This window comes from Sorex fumeus, unplaced genomic scaffold (genome assembly GCF_029834395.1).
Source record: "Sorex fumeus unplaced genomic scaffold, SorFum_2.1 ptg000008l, whole genome shotgun sequence".
In the NCBI taxonomy this organism is placed as follows: domain Eukaryota; kingdom Metazoa; phylum Chordata; class Mammalia; order Eulipotyphla; family Soricidae; genus Sorex; species Sorex fumeus.
The window spans coordinates 30,721,717-30,737,573 of NW_026606065.1; the positions used below are offsets into that span (position 1 = coordinate 30,721,717).

A 15,857-nucleotide genomic window follows, 5' to 3' on the forward strand; every position below is an offset into this window, starting at 1 on the left:
CTGTAAGTGCCCCACTCCACTGTACCACAATTTTGGCCCCTCACACCTCCATTTATTTTTTCTTTTTGGGTCACACCCTGTGATGCTCAGACGTTACTCCTGGCTCTGCACTCAGGAATCACTCCTGGCAGTGATTGGGGGATCATAGGAGATGCTGGGGATTGAACCCAGGTTAGCCGTGTGCAAGGCAAACGCTCTCCCTGCTGTACTATCACTCCGCCCCCACCCCCCACTTTTCACTGGGCATCATATTTCCGGTTAAGGGTGTAAGAAAGCTGCCCACTTAAACCGTAGCTCGGCCCAGCTGGCCTGTGAAATACTTGACAACGAGAATCTATATGAACGGATCACTTTCTCAAGTCTTTCTAAGACGTGTGCATGCCAGTTCTTCACTCTCCCCATGCCCCCACCCACCCCCACCCACCCCGGTCAAACGAGTCCTTTGGCAAATGTTTAACTGCCACCACTCACGGTCACGACTGGTCTCCTGTCATCTGGCTCTAAAACAGAAGAGGTTTTCTCTCTATGTACCGGAATCCACTCCAAAGGCACACACAGGAAATCTATCACAGAGGAAGGTTTTCATATGTTTTGGGGGGGGAAAAAGGCTCTTTATACATCCATCATCTCCCTCTGAAAGTGAACGCGGCAAACTCTCTCCGGAGATGGCTTTGAAAGTCAGTCATGGAAACAGAGCAGTGCGGTGAGTACGGGACGGAGGATGGAGGATGTCTCACTTGAGGACGGGTCAGGAGTCGGCGTATTGGAATCCTAAGCGGGTCCCTCCCCAACGGAATGAATGGGTGCAGGACGGGGGTGGGAGTGGGGGGAGGGGGGGCGGGAAGGCGACCGTGTCTCATACAAATCGCAAGTTTCTGGACCCACCCCCCGCCCCCCCCCCCATAAAGGTGATGGGATTACCAAGAATGGCGATGTTGTCCTCTTCTGGGAGAGTGGGTGGCTGAGAGGGGGACATGCTGCTCCTGAGACCGAGTTCCTTTGGGAAAAGCGTTCCAAGCAACCAAACGTCCCCACGGCCAATCATCACGGAGCCATTCAGAGACTCGACAGCGAGGCAGCTTGCAGAGAAATGGAAGGAGGAAGGCCACGGATGGACAGAGGATGACCAACAGCACTCTGACTCATGAGAGGAAGGTGAAGGAGCGTGCGCCTTTGTTGGAACGGGGGTGGGGGGTGGGGGGGGGTGGTGGCAAACAGCGTGCTCTGCGCCCATGGGCAAAAGCCCATCTTGCGCTCAGGACAAAGCTTCGGCCATCAGAGGGGGAAAGAACAGTTAAAACGGACAGTGTTTTTTTTTTTTTTAAATTTGTTTTATAGCAGGGTACCTGTTAGGACGAGTGAAAGCTGGTTTAAGATTAACCAGTGGGATTAATTCCATGCAAATGCTTGGCCTTTCTCCCCAAGCTCATGGTCGTGAAGAAGCCAGGGATCTCCCGGTGGTCTAAACCCACTGATAATGTGTCCTTGGGTCACAGAGAGAAGAGGGGAGCAGAAGGCATCGGGGGTGGGAAGCTTGCATTTGGGGGCCACTAGCATACCCAGAACGGCCAGCCACGAGCAGCCCACAGGAACGGACCTGGGGGAGGTCTTCCCCATACTCCCCAACAAAAGGTAGGCAGAGCCGTGTTCTCTGATCACAGACACGGGCCGTGCCAGCTCCCCTAAACCTCAGGGGGACAGGTGGGCCCCCACCCCCCAAGTCCGAAAACCGCCCTTTGGTGAGGATTTGGGGTTCCCCATCCAAGCTCCTGCCCCTGATGCTCTCTGCTCCCGAGAGCCGCCCTTCTTCCCGTGACAGGGATCCTGCTCACTTCCTGGCCCCTCTCCCCCGCACCCCTGCCTCCCACGATAGAGAAGCCCCCGCCTCCAGGCAGTCTCCCGCCCCCCCCCCCCCCCCCTAGTGACAAGGAGCAGGATCACTGTGCGCCAGAGGAAGCAGCCGCTCCAGGTACAAAGTGGTACTCAGCAGCGTTAAAGATGAATCTGAGTAAATACATGAATGAATAGGGCGTGAGGCAGCGGCGCCCCCGTGCGGGAGTGGGAGGTACTGCGTGCTCAGAGGGCGAGAGAAACCGGCCACCCCGGCCCAGCAGAGCAGATAATGGAACAACAGAAAAGGGTTTTCTCAAATTTATTAAACAAATGACAAAAATGAGAATGAAGTCCCCAGCCTTTTTCTTTTTTTTTCTATTTGAAAATTAATTCAGTATATTAGACACATTGAATGATTTAAAAAAAAAATCAAGAGGAGTAAATATACACAGAGAATGAAGAACAGCAGAGTTAATGGTTCAGGCCAAGCTGGTGAGGTGAGTTAGTGAGGGCGTGGGCGACGTTCCCAGCAGAAAGGGGGTGCAAGGGGGGCCGGGGGCGGCAGCCAGGATGGGGGAGGGCTCCCGGGGGTGCCCAGTGAGCAGTGCTTCTCCACAAAGGGAGCCTCATCTTCCGGCGTTCTCAAAGCCAAGCTCCAGCAGAGGGCTGGACGTGCTCGCTGCCTCAGACAGGAAAGCGAAGGCCCGCAGGACAGAGCAGTTTCCAGCTGAGTTTCGAGAGGACCCTCCCCGAGGCCACCAAAGGGCCCAGCACGATCCTTCTACTCTTTACAGGCTGAGACTTGTCTCGAAAGCGGAAGCGTGCATGCGTGCGCGTGCACACCCACTCTCTCTCTCCCTCCCTCCCTCCCTGGTGCCCTTGTTCCACGCTGCCTTTGGCTCTGATTTCCCACCAGTGTGCAACTTTCTGCAATGCCGCGCCTGCGCCCAGTGTGAGCCCACCCATCTCCCGTCACAGACTCCGCGGGCAGTTCCAACAACCGCACAGCTGCTTGGACAAATGGATGGACAAATAAATGGATGGACGGGGGGACAGTTCAGCTCTCATCCTCCCCAGCATCAGAAAGAGAGCATCCCCCCTGCCCCCCAGACACAGCAGGCTTCTAGAACCCAAAGACCCAAATAAGTCCCTCCCACCTCCACCCCCCGAACCCCGGACGGGTCTGATCTAACTCCAGTCTCTGAGAAGGCTCCAGAACGCTGCTTCCCAGCTAAGCTGCGAGGTCTACATCAGTCCACACAGATCCGGTCCTGACCTCACCAAAGTATTCCGCGGCAAAAGCCTGCCACAGGAGATTTTCCACTCCCCACCAGCTTCTGCCCAGGGGGCTGAGCTGCTCTCACTGCAGAAGAAAGAGCATCCACCGACCAGAGGCTGAGCTTGGTTTCCGGAGCCCCCCACCTGTGAACGGAGCAAGACACAAAACTCCACCCAGACCACCTCTGCAGGACACGCAAACCTCCCCCTGCAACTTCTGTTCAGGAGGCAGTACTCGGGAATCTCCAAGAACCTTGCAGACACAAGAAGGGGCCCCTTTCCGTTTCCATCCAAGCAACACAGCCGTTTCCCACCCTAGCAGCCGACACGGCCAGGCCAACCCATCACGGAGCTGAAGATTTTCCTCCTTTTTCTTCCCCCGCCTTCCCGCACCCCCCCCCCCCCCAACTGTTTTGGCGTTTCACTCTTGCTTCTTAAACAGCAAGGCAAGAGCAAAGAGCTGAAACAATACATGAAGCGTCACGCTAGTCTGTCGGAAGGTGTGGCTTTAATTTTAACAGAGCCATCCTCGGAGACTCACAGCATTTCTCTCTATTAACTTTCACTTCACTGAAGAGAAACAGCTGGAGCTGGATGCACCAGAACAGAGCACTGTGGCGCTTCCCTGAATCTACACTCACTGCTCAGAGAAGCTCCTTCCTAGGTAACTCGTCCGCGCTGTCCTAAGGGGCTGCAGTGACCAGGCTGGCTACCCAAACTCGGCAGATGGCTAACCTGCCCTGGGTTCTTTTGTTCTTTGGGGTATGTGGGGGGGGCGCAGTCCACCAGCAGTGCTCGAGGCCAGTGGATCTTGCCGAGATGTTTCCCTTCAGGTTCAAAGACTTTGACTTGCTCCCCGGTAAGGACTGTTAAGGAGACCCTTTGCAGGGTGCTGAACTTTCCAGCCCAACAGCTGACTTCTGGGAAACAAGACTGACTTCCAGGCAGAGCGTCTGAACTTGTGACTTGTTAAAGGAAGGAACTTCGACTGCAAAGGACTGGATCCCCAAACAGGGCAGACAGACAAGGGCAGATGGAGCCAAAGGAGCCCTCGCGGGCACGGCCCCAGTGTCCCTCAAAGGCAGGCCGCCGGACATGCCATGGATGGCTCTGCTTGGACCAAACCCTCTCTGCACCGAGATCCAGAATCACACTGTCAGTGGGACTGGCTGTTTTAAAACGTCTGAGCACTGATAAACACCAGGAAAGGATGGGCTGGTTAGCCATTCGCCAGTGGTAATGACACATCAAGTGAAAGTGGATAACTTTTTTTCTTTTTTTTGGGTCACACCCGGTGATGCACAGGGGTTAGTCCTGGCTCTGCACTCAGGAATTACTCCTGGTAGTGCTCGGGGGACCATATGGGATGCTGGGAATCAAACCTGGGTTGGCCGTGTGCAAGGCAAATGCCCTACCTGCTGTACTATCACTCCAGCCCCAGAAATGGATGATTTTTAGGTTTGGGGGCTTTATGAGCAGTGCTCAGGGCTTACTCCTGGCTTGGTGCTCAGGGAATCACTCCCACCCCTCCTAACAGGGGTATTATGCAGTTTCAGGGATTGAACTGAGCCTGGCTGTGTGCAAAGCAAAAGCTGTATCCCGTGTGATGTTTCTGGCCTCATCAGCTGATTATAATAATTATTATTTTTTGACTACCCCCGGAGAGTTACTCGTGGCTCTGCACTCAGGAATTACTCCTGGTGGTGCTCAGGAGACCATACAGGATATGCTGGGCATGAACCCGGGTCGGCCGCATGCAAGGCAAGCGCCTTACCCGTTGTACTATCGCTCAAGCCCACAAGCTGATTCTTCTTTTAGCATCTCCCGGATCACACAAAAGGGGCCTGGATGCCAAGTCAAGTTTCCGGATGTCCTGAAGTCAGACTAGATTTTTTAAAAAAAGTTCCAAGAGAGGGAAATGTTGAGAAGCTCTACTTCCGCTCTGCCAGCTGAGTCTTTTCTTTTTTTGTTTTGTAGGGAAGCCTTGGCTTGGCTGAACAGCTTCTGAGATTGCTTCGACTCTCCAAGAAGTTCTGAGAGTGAAACAGTAACGGGAGGCTGAGAGGGATCAGAGAAATTCCCCAGCAGGAAGCACATATGGAGGGAAGAATCAGGCCCACAGACTTCCTTTAATTAAATTCCTGTCTAATAAAATATTGTCAGAGGCACACGGCCGCCTCCAAGGGGCTGGAGCGGTTCCTTCTGAGGTCTGGAACTCATTAAAGGCATTTCTTCATGCTCAAAGAATTCCTTGCATTTGTCTCTGGCTCCACAAAAGGCAGTGACAAAAATCAACCCAAATGGGGCCTCCCACGGACATGGTTTGCAAAAGATATTCTAACAAAAGCTATCCAAGGCAGAAGGGCCAGCCTGGCCCGCCCAAACGCACAGATTTCAGTCTCTCGACCGGGTTTGTCTTCTCCCAAGGATCTGGAGAGACTGGTTGCTAAGAGCGGGATTCCCAGTTGATCGAAGCCTTAGAAAAATGGTCACGTGGGTCTTGGGAAAGTGTCTGCAAGTGTGGAAGAACCCCCAGTTTTTAATCCTTTACCTCCCGCACGCTCGGTTCAACTGTATATGAGCCCTCATGGGGTCCAGAGTCTCCAAAAAGGCTGTGTGGATGGGAGTGGGAGAGAGGAAGGGCTGGTTTTCCAGAAGCTCATTGCAGGGAGACCCCCCCAGCATCTAGGAGCTGGTCCCCCCTCCCCCCTCTTCCCCCATCCACAAATGCCCGGGGCTTTCATGAGCACAGGGCAATCTCTGCTAAAGTTACTCGTGCCTGTTCCCAGCATTTCAGGCTGTGTGGCTTCTGAAGCAGTTATACCCCAATCCCCATTTCTCTCTCTTTTAAGCACCATCGTCAGCTCCAACAGGACTGAAACTGGCCTGGAGCCATAAACGGCTGGTTCACAACTTGGCTGGCTCACAACCCAAGGCAAGAGAAAATCTAGGACTAACCCGAAGTGGGGGAAGGCTTGTCTCACCTCCCCGTGAATGAGCCGCTTCTGGAAACACGTCAGCCCAAAGATCACTCAATGAGGAGAAAGTACGAACAAATGGCCAAGTTCTGTCCTGCTCTGGAGGTGGGCTATGCCTCACAATTCACACGGGATGCTGGGTAAGTGCCTAGTTCATTACTGGGTGGCTGTACAATTCGAGATCAAAAAAGAACACACAAAGGAACAAGTCACCTTCACAAATCAACCACGGGACTGGACTCCATTTTTATAGAGCATGTCGAGATCTGAAGAACGAAAGAGAATATGCAAAAACATGTAAGAACTGCAAAAATCCCACAATAGCTACTTTTTTAAAAAAAATGTTATTTTTCCTACTGTTTAGGGACTGAAGGTCTACAAAAAAATCTACAGGATTCCTGGTCTCCACATGACTGACATGATTTGTCCATACAAGAGTCTCAAAAACTAAAATACGAAATCAAAAAGGTCCTATTGCATTAAGACATCACATGAACAAAAAGCCAAGTCTAGACAGCGAACATTCTAGGCTTCGCTTCTTCGTGCAAGAACTGTAGGACAACATGAAGTCTCTGAATTTCACCAGAACAAGGTTTCTTGTTCTTAAAATCAAAGTTCACCCTCGGTGATCTCAAAGGTTCCTTCTATATTTAAAAAATTCTGCGACGCTTTAAAAGGTATAAATCTATAAAGCAAGACAAAAATAGACGACTTCAATGAACAACTTTCAAACAATCCAGTACTCAAGTCTGACACCACCCCCCTGCCATCATGCATTGAATCAAATGAAAAAAAAAAAAACCAAAGGCCCCGAAAATTTGTACCCCCCAAATTGTTGAAGTTTTCAGAAGCTTTCAAGTTAACTTCTAAATGTCGGTGTGGCCAGAGAGGCATGTGGGAGGCTGGAAGTCCATTTCATGCTTCTCTGTGTTATTTCTAGCTGCCAAATTCTACAAGGATTCTTCAGACACTTCTCTGGGAGAAAGTCACAAAGAGTTGAATGACCCCGTAAGGCCACCCATCAAAGCTCACTCTTTGGGACTCTTTCCCCTCACTGTGCAATGACTTCGGATCAAAACATTTCACCCTACAACTTATTAGTATTATTTTTACAAAAAGGCTCAAAGACTAAAAAGTACCAAACATTCATCATTAAGCAAAACATTTCATTTGCACTGTTTTCCCTTCCCGAATCTCTGCCAGAAGCTTCCAATATAGCCAACACATTCCACAAATTCCACTAGATCCTAGAGAAGGCGAAGGCATCGGGTTGAGAAGTGAACCCCTCAGAGCCTTCTTAGCACTCCACCCCAGGGAGTTCCAAATTTCAAGGGTGAGGACCCCTGGGGCGTCACTAAAGACTGAAAATGTCCCAGGGGACCCTAACAGGCCAAGCAGAGGCGGAAAATCCAGGCACGCTTACAAGGAGGCGTTTCCTCTGGAGAGAAGCGTTAGCCCAGGCGGATAAGACATAAGAAGGCAACCCAACCTCTTAGGGAGTTTCCGCGTGCGTGCCCCTGACTTAATGCTCCTGCGTCAACGCTCGAGCTGTCTGCCCATCGCCCAGAGAATGCCAGGGCCTCAGTACTGGCTCCTCAAGCAGCAATTTGCTACACCAACTTCGATCCAAAGCCGGCCAGCGGCGCCGTGGATGGCAGCTCATCTAGCCCGGGGGAGTTTTCTATCCCCAATGCAAGGCAAGTGTGGACAGAAACCCTCCAAGTTCCCGCCAGCCCCAGGAACTTCACCAGCTGTCCTCTGTTGCTGGGGGGCCGTCAGGGATGCGTGGGACTCAAGGCTTCTTTGGCAACAGCCCACCGGGGGGAAGGGCGGCTGCACCCCCAAGGGCACAGACACAGCACCTGGCCACGCCCCCTCCCCATTTACCCCCAGGCCCGGACGCCGAAGAAGCCCTAACAGACTTGATTTTTCCCACGCCTCCCTCTGGTCTGGCAGGCTCTGGTTTCCCTCCACCTTCCACCGAAAAGCCAGCCCCACGTGCAACTCTGGGGACGGGAGGAGGGGGAGGTTCTGGGGCAAAGATTCTAGAAATCACTCATACCCTCTCGCCCAAACAGACACCGGCTCGGAAACGCGCTCTAACAAACGCAGATTAGAAACGAAAGCGACCGTCCACTCACACCAACTCAGAAACCCGGGACCCCACACTCCAGGCGGTCAACTGGGAAGCCTCAACTTCCGGCCCCCCTCCCCTCCCCTCACTCCTCCTCTTCCTCCTCCTCCTCCTCCTCTCGCTCCTGCCCCCTCTGCCTCCTTGGCACTGCAGGGGAACTCAGCACCACGGGGTTCCCGATCACCAGGGCCTGGCTCAGGCCAGGCTTGGCCGTCTCAGCATCTGAGTCGCTGGACTCGGTCCCGCTGCTGGTGGAACCTTCGGTCACCTGCAGGGGTGCCAGCTGGTCCCCTTTGCCACCGGTACCCCGGATGCCCGGCCCGGAGAGGCCCTTCGTGGTGGGGGCCGCACGCGGGGTGCCATTGGCCAGAACCCTGCCTTCAGGAGCGGCCAGGCCACTGGGGGCTGCCTGCCCCCAGCCCTCCCCACCCTCCAGGGCCTCGGACGCCGAGGCCACCAGGCTGAGGATGAGCGGGTCCGTCTCGGACTTGTTGTAGCGGCTGGGGAGGGTCCGTAAGTAAGGCCTGGGCAGGGCTGGAGAGCAGCCGTCCTCCAGTGACCCCGGCTCCCCCACCCCGACCGGCCCCCGCAGGTCCGGCCCGTTCTCCGACCCGTAGCCCTGCGAGCCGGCCTGGTCCCAGCTCAGGTGGGGGCTGGAGCTCCCGCTGCGGGGAGATGAGGGGGTGGCCAGCGCCCCAGGGCTGCCCGCGCCCCGGAACATCTCATCCAGGAGCGAGCTGTGCCTTGGGAGCCCGGGGCTGCCGCTTATCTCAAAGGTCAGGTCGGAATCGTCATCCAGGAACTCTCCGGAGGGAGGCCGGGAGGACCCGGCCGAGGGGGGCCCGGCCCCCCGCCGCCTGGACTCCTCCCGGGACAGCAGGTACACGCCACTGCTCGCGTCCCCCTCGCCAGGCCCGGGGAGCGGGGACGCGCGTCCCCGGAGCCCCTCACTCTCCACGTCACTGCCATCAATGAAAGGGATAGAGCAGGTGCTGCCTGCGGCGGCCGCGGGGGCTGGACCTGTGCTCGGCGGGGTCCGGTCCTGCACGGCCTCCTCCTCTGCCCGGCTGCCCCCCTCGGCCTTTGGAGCGGCCCCCGGGCTCCTGTCCAGGGCGGCGGGGCTGCGGGGGGAGCCGCGCTCGGCTGGGGGCACCAGCAGCTCCTTCCCGGGCGGGCCGCTTGGCTTCTGCGGGCACTCGCTGTCGCCGCGGGGGCTCGGGCTGCCGCTGGGCGCCGGGGCCTGTGTGGGGGGGTGGGGAGAGAGGACCCGTCAGCTGGATGGTGCACAGAGGGGGCTGAATCTAACAGAGGGGCCTCCCGAGCTTCGAGAGACACGGCAGGAAGAGTCTCTGCAGCAGGGCAGAGCACTGCCCAGGGAGCACTGTGACTTTAGAGCCACGTGGGGGGGGGGTTCCCGAGGGAGGCTCTGTCTCTGCCTGACCACCCCCACCCCCATTCCCCACGCTTCTCCAAGGAGAGAGGTTGGGGGAGGGGCGCACATCCAGAACCCCCAAACCCCCACCTCAGCCAGGAGATTTGGACATGGGCAGTGCTGCTGCGGCTGTGTGTGTGTGTAGGGGGTGCGGGGCAGTGTGGGGGACCCAGGCAGGCGTGGGGGGCTATGGCGTGTGACCCCAACCCCCCGCACTCCTGTAACTCTGCACCCCACCCTGCATCCCTGTAACTCTGCACCCACCCCCACACCCTTGTAACTCTGCACCCCATCCCCTGCACCCCTGTAACTCTGAACCTCACCCCCAGCACCCCTGTAACTTTGCACTCACCCCCACACCCCTGTAACTCTGAACCCTGCCTCCTGCACCCCTGTAACTCTACACCCCAGCCCAGTACCCCTGTAACTCTGCACCCTATCCTCCGCACCCCTGTAACTCTGCACCCACCCCCGCACCCCTGTAACTCTGAACCCCACCCTCTGCACTCCTTAACTCTGAACCTTACCCTGCATCCCTATAACTCTACACCCCAGCCGAGCACCCCTGTAATTCTGCACCCACCCCCCACACCTCTGTAACTCTGCACCCTACCTCCCGCACCCCTGTAACTCTGCACTCCACCCCACACCCCTGTAACTCTGCACCCCACCCTGCACCCCTGTAACTAAGCACCTCACCCCCACACCCTCACTGACTTGTTTCGGCACTTCGGAGTTGGCTTCTATGGGCTGCGGAGCCAGGCTGCGGATGGACTGGATCTTACTGTGTTTCCTGGGAGACAGCACAGGAGGCAGTCAGTCAGCCCCGGAGCTTCTTGCTTATTTATCACTATTGTTACAAATTTTCTATTATGGGGCTGAAGTAACGGTTTGCCTTGCACATTGCTGACCCGGTTGGATCCCCAGCTTCCCATATGGTCCCCTGAGCACTGCTGGGAGTGATCCCTAACTTTTCTTCTGCAAAGTTAGTCCAGAACCAGGACTAACCAGGTATGGACTCCCCAAAACCAAACCGAAAAAAGATGCAGGTTGGGGTGGTCCCATTTGCATCAGCAGCAGAAAGCCGCCTGCAGTTGTGGATGACCTGTAACTTACTCTGCAGCCCCCAGGGTTGTGCCAGGGGCGTCTCCAGGCCTGGTTTGGTTCCTCCCCTGCACCCCCAAACCCCATGGAACACCCTGTCTATCAGCTGGGAATGGAACTCTCTCAGATGCACCAGGGGACGGCGAAGATGCTACAATCTAAGTGGGTTTAGATGCACACCCGGGGCTGGAGTGATACTACAGCGGGTAGGGCGTTTGCCTTGCACACGCCGAACCGGGTTCGATCCCTGGCATCCCACATGGTCCCCTGAGCACCGCCAGGAGTAATTCCTAAGTGCAGAGCCAGTAGTAACCCCTGAGCATCTCCGGGTGTGACCCAAAAAGCAAAAAAAGAAAAAACAGACTCACATCTCTGAGCCAGGCACAATTTGATATGATTTTCTTTCTTTCTTTCTTTCTTTTCTTTCTTTCTTTCTTTCTTTCTTTCTTTCTTTCTTTCTTTCTTTCTTTCTTTCTTTCTTTCTTTCTTTCTTTTTCTTGAGGGGGTTTAGGCCCTGGCTGGCAGTGCTCAGGGGTTCAGTTCTAACATTCCCCTGGAGTCAGGCTGGGGCAGGGTGAGCGCCGCCCGTCTCTCCAGCCCTGCTGGTTTGCTTGGAGGCCGCGTGGGACTCAGGCCACCCCCAGGGGTGCCGACTTCCCACATGCCAACCTCGTGCTCAAATCACACCCCATGAACCTCCTCGGTTTGTTTTCTGGGGGGGGGGGCTTCCCCAGGTGGTGCTCAGGACTTACTCTTGAGGCAGTGCTCAAGGGATCACTCGTGGCGGGCGTGGGGGACCATCAGGGGACCCCGGGACTGAACCCTGGCAAATGCCTGGCCCCGTCTGGCCCCTCCTCACTGGCTCAGCTGCGTGAGGTGTAACAGGAGGAACACGGGTGCAGAGGGGACCTGGGCACAGGCCAGGGCTGTGGAGTTCAGGGGACTGAGCCGCATCTGCTCCGAACAATGGGGACACAAAAACAGCCCCGAGCTCAAGGGCAGGGTGGGGACAGGAGCTCTGCACCTAAGCTGCTAGATCCTTCACTCTTAAGCTTCTTGCATTGTTGGGAGCCACACCCAGGCCACACTCCAGGGCTACTCCCAGCTGTTGTTTGGAGTTGCTCCCCATGTCGTTGTGTGTGTGTGTGGTGCCACCCAGGACGGGAAGCCTGAGCTGCAGCCCGTGAGCCACCTCCTGACCCTTCACATCTTCAAGGGCATCAAAACAGAACAAGGAAAACGGTGCTGAGACAGCCCCGGGGACCTCGCCTTAGCCTCTCCTTCATCCCTGCCCGGCATTAGGGCATTTGGGCTGTCCTCAGCCCCTCACCCACCCTCGAGGTCGAGAGTGTCCCCCGCTTAGGGCCAGGGCGATAGTACAACAGGTAGGGGGTTTGCCTTGCCTGCAGCGGACCTTGGTTCGATTCCCAGCATCCCATATGGTCCCCTGAGCAACACCAGGAGTAATTCCTGAGTGCAGAGCCAGGAGTAACCCCTGTGCATCACCGGGTGTGACCCAAAGTAGAAAAAAAAAAAGAGTGTCCCCCCCCCTTTTTGACGTATTCAATATGCCAAACACAGTAACAACAAGTCTCAAAAAAAATGGAGACATTACTGGGACCGCTTGAGCAAATCGATGAACAACGGGAGGACAGTCCTCCCTTTACAGAAGGGGAGCACAGGGCTGGGAGGCCACACGGGGGTCAGGGAGCACAACTGGTCTCCACCCCGCTGGGTCCCCAAAGCATTGTGGGGGCGGCCTGGAAAATACCCCGTCCTGCTGGCCTGCTGGAAGAGGCCGCTGTCAAGGGCATCATGGCATGACCGTAAGCTCTGGGCATGGGAGAGGGCCCCTCCACACTGCCAATATCCCGAATCACTGCTCCGAGGGACACAGACAGGAGAGGAGTGGGTGGGGGTGACCCGGGCTGTACACATGAGGCGCCGGGCTCCACCCCACCAGCGCCAAAGATCTGAAGCTCTTTCTTGCTCTGTTTTGGGGCCACACCCAGCAGGGCTCAGAGCTCACAGCTGTCTCTGCACTCAGCATCAGTCCTGGGGGGCCCGGGGAATGGGTGTGCAAAGCAGCGCCTCCCAATGAACCGCACTGCCCTCCCATAGAAGTGCATGGAATGTAGATACCCGGGCCCCGGAGGACTCAGCTGGTTCTCACAGAGCTCTCGTCCACCCACCCCAGCCCTGCCAGCCACTGCCTCTCCAGTCTCTCTTTCTTTGATTCTCTCTCTCTCTCTCTCTCTCTCTCTCTCTCTCTCTCTCTCCAGTCTTTCTCTCTAGTGTTTCACTCTAGTCTCTCTCACTTTTTTTTTTTTTGATCACACCCGCAATGCACAGGGGTTACTCTTGGCTCTGCACTCAGGAATTACCCCTGGTGGTGCTCAGGGGACCATATGGGATGCTGGGAATTGAACCCGGGTCAGCCGTATGCAAGGCAAACACCCTACCCACTGTGTTACTGCTCCAGCCCCCCCTCACTCACTCTTATCTCTCACTCTCATACTAGTGTCTCTCTCTCTCTCTCTCTCTCTCTCTCTCTCTCTCTCTCTCATTTAATCCCCCATCCCCTCCCACCCCTGGCAGGCCTGTGTGTGGAGAGAAGGTTCTGGAAGCAGCCCCCGCCCTCACCTCTCAAACTGCACTTTCTTGTGGCCTCCTTCTTTGACGAAGTCCAGAACCTGCTTCTGAGTCCGGCCGCTGGAATAAAGAGCAGGAGAGAGAGAGGGGACATGCAGGGCGCCTCCATGGAGCCCCTCAGCCCAGCCTGGGCCCCTCCTCCACCCAGGGCTGGAGAGGCCCAGGACAGCGCCACTTTGTGGCCAGTTCTGGACGGTTCCCTCGTAACCTCATCATGTACAGGGTCCAGCTGGCCACCCCCCTTCACTGTGGCCAGGTCTGTCCATGCGCTTCCCAGAGGCCGGGGAGCTCTCGGGAGGCCACCCAAGGCCTCGGCCCATCCTTGACATGAGAGACGAGGCAGCTATACGTGGGGAGGGCAGGAATTCTGGGCTTTCTGGGCCGCAGAGGGCAGCGAGTGGGAGGGGTCTGCAGCCTTCGGAGCGGCCCCACCCAACCCTTCACTCATGGGAGGCAATGCGGACCCCCTACCTGAAGCGGAATGAGGATCCCCGGCTGAAGAGCACGGGTTTGGGCTTGGGCCGGGGCTCCTCAAACAGCCGGAAGAAGGCGTGGTGCTCCACACAGATCTTCCAGAAGGACTTGCAGAAGTCGCGGCTGGCCATGAGGAACTCCAACGTGTCCTGGTAGGAGCTCTGGGGAGAGACGGCGCCGCCAGCTGGGGTTGGTGTCTCCAGGGCCTCAGGCATGGGGGAGGGGGGGGGGCTCGGACAGTCCCGGGGCCCCACGCCAGGTCCTGCTCCTGGGGGACCAGAAACTCTCCAGGCTGGGCACCAGAGGGGCCTCACACCAGGGGCTTCTACTCACAGGCTTCCTAAGGGAGCTCAGGAAGAACCAGCCCTCAGGGGAGCTCCCGGCGGCCCCAGAGGACACACAACAAGGATGTGTGGTGTGAGGGCGAAGCTGATGCCATGACAAGCTGCAGCTGACATTAAGTCTCAGCTAGGCCTCAGTTTCTATTTTCCCAAAGCAAGACTTGCAGTTTCTGGTCAACTCCCAGTTGAGTAATTTGCTAAGACAAGGAATTGGGCAGTTGGGCCTGGCCGGTCATGAGGGGTCACTGTCCCCTCCTTAGAAACTGTTACTAACCATTGCCTAACTGACCACCATTGTGATAGGACCGATGCTAAAAATAGACCAGAATATAAACTGCTTCTTAACTCTGAACCCTATAGAAACTGCTTGTGAGTTGGAGTCAGGGGTCCTTGTCAAGACTCCACTGCGTTGGGTGTGACTTGGACCCTAGCTCGAGCTAGCAAAAAAGTTCCTTTGCTTTTGCATGATCGTGTGTGGACTTAGTTTCTCCACTATTGGGGATCTGAAACTCAGGCACAACGGTGGGGCCCGAGGGCTAGGACAGCAGGCAGGGTGCTGGCCCTACACACGGCTGACCCAGGTTCAATCCCCCAAGCCCAGCAAGGAGCAATTCCTGAACACAGGGCCAAGGGGAAGCTCTGGGCACCGATGGATGGGGCGTGGCCCTCCAAACCCAAACCCAGACCAACCACCCAACCAACCAAGCCAAATGTGTGCTTGCTTGCTTGCTTGGCTGACACTCCTCTCTTTAAGTAGCTACCCAGAGCTCAGGAGCCCCAGTGGGAGGGGGGCAGAGCCAGCCCCGGCCCTGCCAAAGGCCCAGCACTCCACCCGCCCACATCTGGCCCCCGCCGCCGCTGCCAAGACTGATCTCAGAGAGGCCAGAGAGACCCCTGCAGCTGACCGGCCCAGCCCCAAAGCCTCCGATGCGAACCGCTACATTTGCGGGCATGCAACACTCCCCCGACCTCACAAAGTCACAGCCCAGGAGAAGCAAGGGCGTTAGCTGGGGACGTTGCAGAGAAGCCCACGGGAGTTCCTGGAGCGAAAACTGACACAGCAGGCCCAGCTCGTACTCGCTGCTCTGGAGAGCCTCACTGGGACCAGCACCACCATCAGGAGGTCGGTCATAAACAATAGGAAGTCAGAAATCAGTGTCAGCTGAGGGAGCAGGGGTGGGGGTCGGGGGTGGGGACAAAGCAGGGACACGGGTGCTGGCGCTGGGGCTGGAATATTGAATATCTGACACAACTGGATTATGTGAACAACTATGCAAACCAGGGTGTTTAAATAAAGTTTAAGAAAAACGTCAAAAAAAAAAAACCCAGCTGACACACAAACGAACCTCAAAACCAAGCAGCTGGCTGAAGAGATGCCTCTGGACTTTGCAATAGGCCATTTTCGCTGGGCTACTCCAGACGGGAGCAGGTGCTGTCCCTCCGCCTGCCCCCTAGGAATCCCAGTGGCCACCATCCTCCAGAACCCAACAAAAAGCCCCAACTCTGGGGCTGGCAGGTATGCGGGAGCACTGTCACTGTCACTGTCCTCCCGTTGTTCATCGATTTGCTCGAGCGGGCCCAGTAACATCTCTGTTGTGACACTTGTTACTGTGTTTGGCATATCGAATACG

General features: G+C 56.2%; 2 protein-coding genes across 4 annotated transcripts in view; one reads left to right on the forward strand and one right to left on the reverse strand.

Annotated features, from left to right (window-relative positions):
* The window catches only part of STK24 (serine/threonine kinase 24), a 314,684-nt gene that overhangs the window by 78,782 nt on the left and 220,045 nt on the right, over positions 1–15,857 (forward strand). The window lies entirely within an intron of this gene.
* FARP1 (FERM, ARH/RhoGEF and pleckstrin domain protein 1) overlaps positions 1–15,857 on the reverse strand; it is a 253,166-nt gene that overhangs the window by 32,118 nt on the left and 205,191 nt on the right. For all 3 annotated transcript variants that reach the window (XM_056108853.1, XM_056108862.1, XM_056108844.1), the window contains exons 10-13: positions 13,883–14,046; positions 13,403–13,471; positions 10,373–10,448; positions 9,244–9,463 (exon numbers count right to left, since the gene is read on the reverse strand). In XM_056108853.1, coding sequence (XP_055964828.1) covers positions 9,244–9,463; positions 10,373–10,448; positions 13,403–13,471; positions 13,883–14,046 — 529 coding nt within the window. The remainder of the gene's footprint in view (positions 1–9,243; positions 9,464–10,372; positions 10,449–13,402; positions 13,472–13,882; positions 14,047–15,857) is intronic.